This window comes from Chenopodium album, chromosome 11, assembly GCF_948465745.1.
Source record: "Chenopodium album chromosome 11, dcCheAlbu1.1, whole genome shotgun sequence".
NCBI classification, from domain to species: Eukaryota; Viridiplantae; Streptophyta; class Magnoliopsida; order Caryophyllales; family Amaranthaceae; genus Chenopodium; species Chenopodium album.
In genome coordinates this window covers 47,404,023-47,416,901 of record NC_137844.1, presented here as the reverse complement: position 1 = coordinate 47,416,901, position 12,879 = coordinate 47,404,023, and the positions used below count along the sequence as shown (strand labels likewise).

The 12,879-nt window shown below is 32.5% G+C and overlaps 1 protein-coding gene across 1 annotated transcript; it reads right to left on the bottom strand.

The window, feature by feature from the left end:
- Positions 1-3,269: 3,269 nt before the first annotated feature.
- Positions 3,270-12,879, bottom strand: LOC145566716 (zinc finger BED domain-containing protein RICESLEEPER 2-like). The gene is made up of 10 exons (XM_081626046.1): positions 12,851-12,879; positions 12,696-12,760; positions 9,488-9,570; positions 9,230-9,421; positions 7,404-7,562; positions 5,120-5,163; positions 4,537-5,008; positions 4,233-4,446; positions 3,414-4,141; positions 3,270-3,305 (listed from the first exon to the last, which is right to left on the bottom strand). The coding sequence occupies exons 1-10, from the start codon at positions 12,877-12,879 to the stop codon at positions 3,270-3,272; spliced, it is 2,022 nt and encodes a 673-aa protein (XP_081482172.1).

The following is a 12,879-nucleotide window of genomic DNA, read 5'->3' as shown; positions in this document are numbered from 1 at the left end:
CCTATAATGAGTTTGAGTGTAGTAAGTGCCCCTATGGTGTGCTTTGTTTTAGTTTTGATTTTGTTTTTTGAGTTTAGTATGGTACAACAGATTTGTGCGGGGTATATGAAAATTTTCTTCACGACTACAACAGATTGATAGACCCCCTTATTGAAAAAGACTATAAATCACAGCGATATGAAAGAGGGTATGAAAAATGTACGATTTGCAACAACGATCGTAGCTCTATTGAAAGGTTGTTTTTATTTGATTAAATTGGCATGTATTTATTATATTATAATCTCTTTGTAGATGCCGCATGACTTTTTATTTAAGAATCAATCTTTATTCAAAAAAAAAAAAAAGTTACAATCTAAATCTATACTTAGTACTTCCTCCGTCCTTTTATTAGGGTCTCATTTCTCATTTTTCACGGAAATTAAGGTTTTTATAGATTCCTTAAACCATGTGATTGGAAGTATCAAAATACATTAAGTGCATTAAATAACCAGTGAGAGAAAAGAAAAAAGAGGTTAATAAATGCCAAAAAGAAGAAGAATTACCTAGAAAGAAGAAGAAGAAGAATGAGGAGAGAGAACATATGTTGGTGGATTAATAAATGCCAAAAATATTTGGCATAAAAAATCAGTAAAAGTTGAGGATAATTTGAGGATTATATTAGGAGAATGAGGTTAAAATTGTAAAAATTCACTTACTAAAAAGAGAAAGATTCTAACAATGAGACTTTAATTTTGATTTGCCAAAAAAGGAATAGTGGACTCTAATAAAAGGACGGAGGGAGTATTTAATAACTCAAACCAAAAAACACACATGTCATCATTCTATGACACTTCCCCATCTTCTTCACTTTTTCAACCAAAAAAGCCACGTGTCTAAACTTCCCTATCTTCTTAACTCCTTCATCATGCTTCCTAATTTTTTCATATTTTCTTAAAGTAAATACAATATTAATATTAATTAACCCACAAAAATCTAAACCAACAAAATAAAAATGCATCTTGAGCTTCTTCATCTCCCACACAATTCATCTTCATCTCCCCCTTTTTAATTCAACCTTTAATAATCAAGCTTAATTGTCCATTTTAGTTTTCAATTTTAGTCCCTCAATCTTCCTCACCCTTCATTAGTAGTCTTATTTTGAATTCATTACTCCAAATAATAATTCTTTAATCGTTTAGAATTGTATGAGAGGCAATATTATTCATGCTCACAAACTAACTATCAAACAATACTTAGATCAACCATGTGCTCATAATACAAAACTTTAGAAATTACTCCTATAATTAGCCCGTATGTCAGACGGGCCAAAAGCCTAGTTTTTCTAACATAGATATACCAAAACACCAATAATGTATTACGTAGTATATTAATCATATTAACTTTTTTTTAATACTTAGTCATATCAATCTTTACAACATGTAACCATTAGAATTTAGAAATTACATACGTAGTATTAATGTAACACCTCAATAATTCTCTCTTAAAACCTGTAAACACCTTTAATAAAATGCAAGAGAATTACTGACGTGCTACCGCCACGTGTTCAAACGTTAAGGCTAATTCAGAATTTAGCAGCGGAAAAACTAACTCAGTTATAAAAAAGTGTCAAAACCGACGAATAAAACCAAATTAAGTGTTACAAGTTGGAACCATTAAGGCCCTTATTCAAAACTCAATAAAAGTAGTAAATAAATAAATCCAGAGTTTAAATAAATTCAAACTTATGAAAAGAAATAAATTGCGAACAATAACCAACTCTCCACTCAAAATCCCACCACCTTGATGCAAGTCCAAACTATGTAAACACCTGTGATAAGTCTGCTCCCCAATATTACAAGTGTAAAGATTGGATCATTACAGGGTCATTGAAAGGCGAAGTCCATGACCAAAGAAAGGCACACAAAAGCACGCAAGCAACAACGCTGAGTATATACAAGCTACGAAGAAAAATAATAATAAAATTCCTAACATGCTACTAATAATCAATCATTAAATACAACTTAATTATAGACTCGGACACATGACTCAATTGTTTACATTACTGAGACCTCACTAATTAATAATAGATAAATCATTTCATTTTATTCATCGGATTAAGAAATAGACAAGGTTGTCCATCTCATGCTCAATTTGGAACATCAATAAAAGAAAAACCCCATGTCTCCTTTCGAAAACATCAATAAACATCCAATGGCCACGGGCGCGACTCCGTGACCATAGCTAGTATGAGATCACATCTAACTCCTTATAGTTTTTTAAAAAGTATTTGAAACAAGAGATTCGTAGATCAGACGACCTCTAGAAAAGTGCACGGTTAATACCCCGTGTACCCCAACCCCTGATTGTCATTACTCCAGATGTGCAAAAATCCAGAGTTTTATTGCTCATCCATCTTGCACTTTACGTGATTTACAAGTTTAGACTTGGTGATGACTCGTATGCAAAACAACACAATCAATCCAATATCAATTCAATCAAGTAAACCAAATTTCCAAATTTAATTCTTGATTTATTAGTGGCAAGCAGTATTTATTATTGATTCCTTTAACTACCTCAGTGTATAAACACCTTGAGTGCATAAAGCACCCCAAAACCTTAATCTCGTCTTATAAGACTTAAATTCTTCCTTTACTCATTTTATCTCAATAATCATGAACGAGTAAAAAATAAATCATTCCACATATTCATAGGGGTGTAAATGAGCCGAGCCGAGCCGAGTACTACCTTGTTCATGTTCAAGCTCATTTAATTTAGGCGAGCCCGAGCACGATCCCGAGCTTTTAAGCAAGCTCAAAAATTTGTTTAAGCTCGGCTCATTTAGTAAATTATATGTTCTCGAACGGTTCGTGAACGGCTCGTTTATTAAACGAGTATTTTTCGTGAACGAGCATTTTTAATAAACGAGCTTAATAATAAACAAGCTTTGTACTTTTGACATTCGAAAATCTCAAAATTAGCATTATTAATAATGAAATCCCAATTATAACCATAAAAATTAAATCAACAATTGTAACGTCAATCAATTTATATTATCAATTAAGCTATATTTCACTTAAAAACACTTTGCGTCTTTGAGATATCACATCTTATTCATTTTTGCTTGTGATTTTCTACTTCCTTGACTTCTCGTCCTCTTATGGTTTGGAGAAAAATACATGCACAGTAAGAGAAACAAAAAGGAAGTTAGTATAAAACATAATTTATTTGGTTAGAAACTAATATATAATACTCAAGCTATTAATTACCTCTTATGTAAAAATTAATCACTTTCATGGTAAATCGACAATCTTGAACTCTTCGATAATCTGCAAAAGAAATAGCATTAATTCATTTCAAGTTTTCAATCTTTTAAATTTATTCACTTAAAAGAAATTCTATACGTATAGTAATTTAGTATATAAATGCTTCCATACCTTTTGTTTCCTCTTGATTCCATAAAAGCTTCTTAGCCAATCCTCAACGCACATTATCATTTGGACAGTAGATGTTCCTAAGGATGCCCTATAAGAATCTATGACTATACCACCAGCACTAAAGGTGGATTCTGAAGCAACCGAAGTTACAGGAATAGCAAGGATGTCACATGCCATCTTTGATAAAATACGAAACTTCAAGTTGTTAGCCTTCCACCATTGAAATGTATCAAAATCATCAGACTCTTTATCACAAATGACAACACCTTCTTCTAAATAGACATCAAGCTCTGATTTTATGCTCTCAAATGTGTTGTAGCCACTCCTAATAAAGCTATCAAATCTCTTCCTACCCTTTTGGAAAATCTTGTTTTTTCCGGTATTACAAGAGCCCACATTTACAGCAGCAATATAATTCTCATCACTCTCATGAGCAGTTTTTTTAGCATTATTCAAAGAATGAGCTTCAACATACTCCAAGTAGATCTCATACAAAGTATCCCGTACATATTTTGTATGTGTTGCCATTTCATCCTCCGAGTAAAGTGTAGAAAAAGACCACTCAATTAATTTTAATTTATTTCTTGGATCTAATGCAGTTGCAACAGATATAAGCAAATTATAATTTCCCCAGCATTTATCAAATTTAACCTTCACTTGACTCTCCAAAGCTTCCTTAATGTTGGTAAGTTCTGGCAAAAATAAGTTTGAAGTTGGATACTCACTTCCTGCATTTAAATGTAATGTAAATCAATATGTTATACTCCAGCTTTGATATAATTATGTAAAAAATAAAAAATAAAAAATAAATTGTATTACTTGAAATTATTTCAGTAGCTTGGTTAAATAGTGATAAGAAAGTGCAAACAACTTCAACTTTATTCCACTCTTCATCAGATGGCAAGAGATTGTAACTTGGCTCTCTATTCTTGTACCTTGGAAACACACCCCTAAACTCAAATGCAACAGATAACATATGGTAGGTTGCATTCCACCTTATACAACAATCAAGAACTAACCTTCTACCAGGTAACTTTAGTTATTTACATATTTCACTAAAGATGTTAAGTCGAGCTATGGATGCTATGACATGCTTCACACTTTCCCTCACCTTATATATTACATCCTTGATTTCTTCTAACCCATCATGCACCAAAATGTTAAGTATATGAGCACAACAACGGACATGAAATAACTTTCCACCATAAGGTAAAATAGCTTGGCAAGATATGCTATCTTTCAATGTCCTTACAACTACATCATTGTAAGTTGCATTATCCATTGTTATGCAAGCCAATTTACTCTCAATTTCCCACTCAACTAAACATTTATGTAAAGCATCATGAACAGCAACTCCAGAGTAAGATAGTGGAATATCCACAAAATTAATGACTCTCTTGTGTAATTGAAAGTCAATGACAAAATGACAAGTTATTGCCATATACTCCATCTTTTGTGAATCTGACCTCCATATGTCAATAGTAATACAAACCCGATTTGCTTGTTTTAACAATCCCTTAGTTCTCTTCTTTTCAATGTCATAACTAGTAATACAATTATTTTTCGCAGTCACTGTAACACCCTCAAATCTCCCTCTACGGAAATACTAGTATAATACGTATAATTATACCGCAGAGATAGACTTAGGCGTATTACCGCCGCGTAATTACGCAAGGCTACTCAAACTTACTAAACAAAACCAATACTTTGCAGCGGAAAACTTCAATACTATTCTCTTATTAGTAATAGACTATAAATAGTAACCATTGTCATGAGTACTCAAAAATAAACACAAGACCAACATGTCCTAATCTAGGTGAAACCATTCCCGGGACTCCATATGCTCAATTATTGACTCCACCTGAAATTAGTCAACACTGCTTACCATTAAGGTAAATAGGGCGAACCAAAACAAAACAAGAAATACGGATTAGCAAAATATGCTAAGTACGATAAGTGCAAGATAATTAAACTCAATTTATTAGCAAACATGCTTTTGAAATCAATTTCATCCTTTCCAATGATTTAACTAATAATTCCAACTCAAAATTCCAAAACCAATTTCAATAATCAATATCAATACTCAATTCAATAAACCAATTCCTCTTTAAAATCAATTCCTTTTAATCCAATTCCTTTAAAACCAATTCCTCACCCAAGTGTGCACACCCCCCAAGCTAGTCTCCTTATATTACAAGGCTATTCTTGAGGAAAGACCCGGTCATACAAAGTCCAAGGCCTTATCAATAAACCAAATCCGCATAGTGGGATTACCAACATACTTGTAAAACATTAATAATAATAATTCAATAAATCTCTTTAAATCCAATAATTCCAACTTTTAATAATAATAATTCAAACTCCTTTTTTATTTAATTCCACATGCTTTCAAAATCAAACCTTTTAAACATGAATAATAATTTTGATTATTTAAAACATGATATAAAATCAATACTCCAATTTATTTATCAAAACCAATTTATTTAAAAAAGCTTTTATTTCATAAATCATAATTCAATTCAATTCAATTTAATTTAATTCAATTATTATAAAATCATTCAAACATGCTTATTCAAACCAATCACTTTCAAGGTATCTAGTCACCTAATGTACCTTGATCCTTGCTTAGCAAAATCACACAAAAAGAACTTCAAGAATCTTGATCGAATACACCCTACAAATAAATATAACCTTAATCAATATAAGGTTAACAAATAATCACAATAATTAAATTAAAAACCCCCAACTATATGTACATGAACCTTTTAAATTAATTTTCATAAACATCATTAAAAATCTGATTTTATATAATTAGAACTACTCATAATAATTTTTATAAATCCCCCATAATAATAATAATAATAATAATAATAATTGAATAAGAGAAGAGAAGAAGAAAAGATAAGAAACCAAGGAAAAGAGAATAATTGGATTTGCGTTGGAAAGAATAGGCAAAACTTGCAGAGGCTGTAACTCTTTCGATATAACTCCGAATTGGGTGATTCTTGAGCCTAACCTCAATGATTTTTCGAGAGGAACAATCTTCTATGAAATGTCAATACCCCAAAAACTGATGTGCCCGAAAATTGGCTTCAAAGATAAACGAGATGATTTATGTAGAAAAGAAGAGAATTGGTGTGAAGAATGTGAGAGGTAAGGAGGGGTATTTATAGGCTAGCTCATGCAAGAATTATAGCAAGAGTATGTGGAAAGAATTATGACAAGTAGGGTTTAAGGGATTACTTGGAGAAGTGAGTAAAAGAATTAAGGAAGGTTTTGATATTAAGGTGACTGTGTATAATTAAATATGGAAGGTATGTTTGTCATGAAAAATAATAAGGAAATTGGAATTACTTGGGGAATAATTAAGAAGAATAAAAGGCAAGAGAATTTGATGATCAAATATTAAAAAGATGGGAGAAGTAGAATTAAGGAAAATAAGAGATTTTGGGAGATAACTAAAAATACAATTTTACCAAAATAAATTCCCCTAAATTAATTAGAGAGGGTCGAAAATCTTGAGCTTCCCATAGCTTAGATTTTCGGATTTCTCTAGATTATTTAGGAAGATTTTGCTCGGTTTTAAGGAATAAAATAATTGTATAATAATATAGAATAAATAATTAAATAATTAATTAATTAAATACCAATTATTCACCAATAAATAACCAAGAAAAATCAAATTTTCCATACATGGAAAATCTGAAATCCCTAGCTAAATATTGGGAATTTTTGGCCATCTAAAATAATTAATAAAATATTATTTTGCTTTAATTAAAATATCCGAAATATGTAAATAATCCGGTTTTAAAAATAAGATAAATGGATAATAAATCTTATCCAAAATAATGATTAGTTTTCAAAATACTTTTGGCGCCAAAATTCAAATATTATTTTGGCTCCAAATAATAAATTTACTAAAATACCCTTTTTATAAAATAATTCCTAACTAATTAATTAGAAAATACATATGAAAATACGGGGTATTACAGTCACACGTGAAACTTTTTCATATTCTGGGGCAGAGGCTTTCATTAACAGATTAAAGACCTCATATTCTGCAAACATGAATGGTAGCTCATGAACAATAATCATGTGAGCCATAAGCTCTCTAATCTTAGCGTGGTCATATTTCCAGTTTTCAAGACCCTGATTATTTTCAGACACTACAAGAAAACAGCTTAATACCAACGGACTGCTTCCGACGGACCCATTATTCCGTCGGAAAAAACGAAATTTCCGACGGATTTTTTTTCCGTCGGATATTTCCGACGAATTCAATAATTCTGTCGGAAATCCGTCGGAAATTTCCGATGGAAAATAAATCCGTCGGAATATATGACTTTTCCGACGGAAATTCCGTCGGAAAGTACAATTTCCGACGGATTAAAAATCCGTCGGAACTTTCCGACGGAATTTTCCGTCGGAACTTTCCGACGGAATTTTCCGTCGGAATCTAATTAAAAAAAAAAGGAAATTTTTTTTTTAAAAACCCTAACACCTTACCCCTTTCTTCCGCCTCCACTCCTTTTTTCCCCCTTCTCCTTCTCTTTCCAATTCTCCTTCTCTCCCCTTCGTCTTCTCCTTCCTCTCTCCTCTTCTCTTCTCCTTCCTCTCTCCTCTTCTCTTTCCTCTTCGTTCTCCCCCTCTTCTCTCTCCTGTTCGTCTTCTCCTTCCCCCTTCTCTCTCCTCTTTTTTCCCCTCTTTACCTCCCACGGACAACACCAACAACAACACCGCGAACAACGAACAACACCAACATCAACACACCATCGCCGGCATCAACATCAACAATAATATTCCTCCAATTTCGCCCTTTCTCTCTCCTCACGAAGAAAACAAAGGTTTTTAGGCCAAATTCGACCACAAAAACTCTAGATCTAGAGTTTTTGTGGTCGAATTTGGCCTTCTAAACCCAATTTCGAGGTTTATTATGTCGAATTAAGGTATGCTTTGAGTTTTTGTGTTGATTTTGTTGTGTAAATTTTCGTTTTTTTGGTCTAATTTTCGTTTTTTGTGGGTTAATTTACGGTTTTTTTGGGTGCTTTTCGTTTTTTTGAGCTTAGTTTTCGTTGTGATGGTGTCGGTGGTTGTGGGTGGTGGTATGTGGTTGGGTCTGGGATAGGATCGGTGCTGTCGGTGGTCGGATGTGGTGGGTTTTATGGGTTATAGTTAAATAGGTTAGGGTTAAATGGGTTAAGGTGGTGGTAGATCTGGTTAATTGGGTTAGGGTCGTGGTGGTGGGTGGGTTAGGGTTGGACGTGGTGGGTGGTGGTGTGGGGTGGGTTTTTTTTTTTTTGGCTTGTGGGGTGGTAGTGGGGGTTGGAAGTGGTGGTGGGTGGTGGTGTGGGGTGGGGTGGGTTTTTTTTTTTTTTTTTGGCAGAAGTTTCCGACGGAAAATCCGTCGGAATTTTCCGACGGATTTGTTTTCCGTCGGAAATTTACGACGGACGTTTCCGGGCCCCAATTTGTCTTCCGATGCATGATTTCCGTCGGAAATTTCGTCGGAAATGTGTTTCCGACGGAAATTTCGTCGAAAAATGCCATTTTTCCTACAAAGGGTTTTCCGACGACATATTCCGACGGAATTCCGTCGGAAACCCTATTTCCGACGGAAAATAGGGTGTTTCCAAGGAATTTTTTCCGTCGGAAAACGGCACTTTTCTAGTAGTGAGATTGAGGAGTAGAATTTGGAAACCTAATTGTTGTTGCCCATTTGATTTACGCATAAAACAAGACGACAAAGGCCTCCTATATTGAGTTGTAGGACCACCCTCTGTGTACTTAAAATGAGTATTACAATGTTTGCACTTTACCTTTATAATTCCAGTTGAAAATTTCACAAATTCAAGATGTCTCCATACCCATGAAGTCTTCTTCCTTTGTCTCTTTGCAAAAGGATTTAATTCATCCTCTTTTACTTGTTCATCTTCAACCACACGCTCTGTTTCGGTAAACAAAGGATCATTCTCCATCGATCCTTCAAGGAAATAAGACAAAGCTATTGACTATTAGACCAAATTAAAGAATTTAAGGCACATGGTTGACAAATTAAAGAATTATATACAACATACCTTCACAAAATCGTTTTCAGTAATCGACAAGATGGTAATGGCGTATAAAATTCTTTGCCTTTCAATTATGTTGTCCCAATATGCTTTGAAGTTTGGAGTTTAGAGTATTAAAAGCATTTTAAGGAAAAATGCAAAATACAGAGTCAATGTATTTGGACTATGAATCTTTGGTCCCTTAATTTGGAATGACCACTTAAATTAGGGATTTTTATTCTTTTTATAAAAGATTATTTATTTTAGGCTTGTTTGTTTGGAAAGTTTCTTACATTATACGAGTAATCAAAGTCAAAGATGTAATTTGAATTTTTTTTCTTGAATTATATATGGTAAATTGGTAATCATATATTAAGATACTATATAATTTAATAATAAACGAGCTTGTTCATGAACATAAATAAACGAGTAGTTCGTGAACGTAAATAAACGAGTAGTTCGTGAACATAAATAAACGAGTTGTTCATGAACTTATCTAAACGAGTATATATATGTTCATGTTCAAGTTCATTTATTACACGAGCTTCAAATTTTGTTCAAGCTCGGCTCATTTATTAAATAAACGAACATGAACGAGCTTGAACCGAGCTTGAACCCGAGTAGTTTATTGGTCGGCTCGGTTCATTTACACCCCTACATATTCATATTCACGTACCTTTGCCTCTAAGCGCATCGTACAAAACTAATGCATAAATAACACTTGCAAAGTAGAATAACACACAACATACGGAAATCACAATGTATAACCAAACAATTAAGCTCAATCTTCTCTATACATGATACTAAGTTCTCGATACATCCCTAAACATGCTTCCAAAGGCAAGGTTTCGTATCTTGTACGTACCCTTCCAAATGAATTGGTGTGCCACTTTACTAGCTAGAAATCACCTTCTATAAAGTCCTCTCCTAAACCAAACAACAAGATCTCAATCAATACCCAAGCAACAAAATTTACAGCAATACTAACTTACTTTTAAACCTTCAAAATCCAATTAAACAACATTTTAAAACCTTCCCTTTAATTAAAATCAAAAGCTTATACATAATTCTTTATATTTCCTTCATCAAAACCTTAAAATACACCCTTGTACATGAAATTACAGCAAGTTTAAAACTTTATAAAAATCTGAAAATTTACTTTATACATGTAATCTTAAAATTATAGTAATATTTGAAACTACCTATATTACATATTGTGGTACCTGGTTTTTAGTGGACAAAAATTTGTCTATAAAGGTTTCACTTAAGTGTCTGATAAGACTTATAAACAAAGCTTAGAGTCGCCACCTTATTTTTATCCGAATAAGGACGGATTTTAAAACAGTCAATTTTAAGAAATAAAACTAAAAAAAAAAAAAATCAATTGTTAACTCTATAAAGATAAATAAGGCACAGGGTTCGGGATTTAGGTTAAGAGAATCGAACGTCTGGAACTCGTCTTCCCTTCCATTCTAAGGAACGAGCTCTTACTATTGCGTTGTTAAAAATCAAGTTTTAAGACATGTTAATCACAAAAAAAAATGATATAATAATTAATATAAGGTAGGTTTCAGCACCAAAGTTGCACTACGTACCGATCATAGTGAGATTTTGAATTCACTAACGGATCAAAACCTTCGTAGTTCGGACAGATGCCATGTTTTAAATAACCAATTCCATTGGGTTTTTAATTTGGTTAGTTGACATAAACGTCATTTTTGTTAGTGGGATTTTAATGATCTTTGACGGATTCACTCATAAAAGTATAATGAACCACCTTGGTTGAGGAAAATCACCCCGATTAGTGATTACCAAAAAAGTCTTTTGAACAAGACAATTCAACAAATGCATCCCAATTGACGATTTTTTAGTGGGTTAAGGTATCTTTGGAGTAAACTATGAGGGTTCACTATATAATCTCACTTTGGGTTTAAAATCACTCTAGGGTAATTTTTTATAAGGTTTTAAGGGTTATGGTGTTTAGGCTTAATGGAATTGGCCAAATAAAACACGACACCTGTCAAGGCCTTACTTCCAAATAAAAGGGAACAATAAACTATTTAATCATAACCGATTGTCAATTAATCCATTGGGTAATTATAATGGGATATAAGTTTATTTAATTTTTATGGAGATGGATAATTGTTACAACCTTATACAACTAAATAATTAATCTTAACCTCATGTTTGGAAATGAGGCCATAACCTTTTATTAACTATTATTAATTATTAGAAATAAACAAGCAAAGTTATGATTCATTCTTGTGTTACAAAAGGGTTTGAAATAAGAAGGTTCACAAAATTATAAAAAAAAAAAAGTTTTTTAAAACTTTTATTTCTGAAGTCATCTTAAAATAAAATTAAAGTCCTTAAGACATCATTTATTTTGAAAATCATCTTAAAAATAAGATTAAGGATTTTTAAAACAACAACATTTAGAATTGAAGTTTGTCAAAAACTCTTATTTCAAAAGTCATCTTTAAAATAAGATTAAAGTTTCTTAAAACAACACTTAGAATTAAAAACTCTTATTTCTAACTAGGGGGGCCAATGCGCGTGATACAACTAGTTCTTTTAGAAGGATTTTTGTAGTTGGCATAATGTTTTATGGCTGTTAGCATGGTTTTTTGTTGTAACTACTCTGTATATAGCAAGATCGTAATGTTGTTTATGTCACAAATGATAAAAAGACGTTCAACATACATTTAAGCATGAAATACTAATGTTGTTGAGTGTTTTGAACATCTCTAAAATAGTGTACAATACTAAAAATGACTTTTCTTTAAAAGGTTGAGTATGAGCCAATACCAGCAAAACATTTGAATATTGAGAAATAACAACACAAAAATGAAACTTCCTTGTAAGAAATATCAAATACATTAAGCCACTAATATAAGTGAATACAATCCTGAAATGGCTAATAAACGTTTTTTACAAATAAGAGTTTACAGTTCTTCTGTAGAACTTGCACTCCCTAACACCCACTCGAAATCATCTCCTTGCTTGCAATCTTAACCTCTCTACAGACACAACCTTGCCATCCTAAACTATTGGCTTAAGTCCATGGTGAAGTTGAATAAAGGGCTAGAGGTTCATTTCTTTCACAACAAATATAAATATTGTACACGAAAAGGAGATGTTCTTAAGGATTTACACATTTTAAATCTAGGACCTTATATTAGGCCAAGACCACTTTAGCCAATAGAATTGGAGATAACAAGGAATGAACAAAAACCTGTGATATTTTCCTCCATGGCACGACCTTCATCTATAGCGAGGATAATCAGAGGTCTATAGTGACTGCATCAACATATATAATTAAATCTTAAATTGCAGTCTCCAATTGAGTTCAATAAAGAGAAATGTAGAATGGTAGGAGCTTTTAAAAACCTTGTGGTTGCTTCATTAATATGACTCAT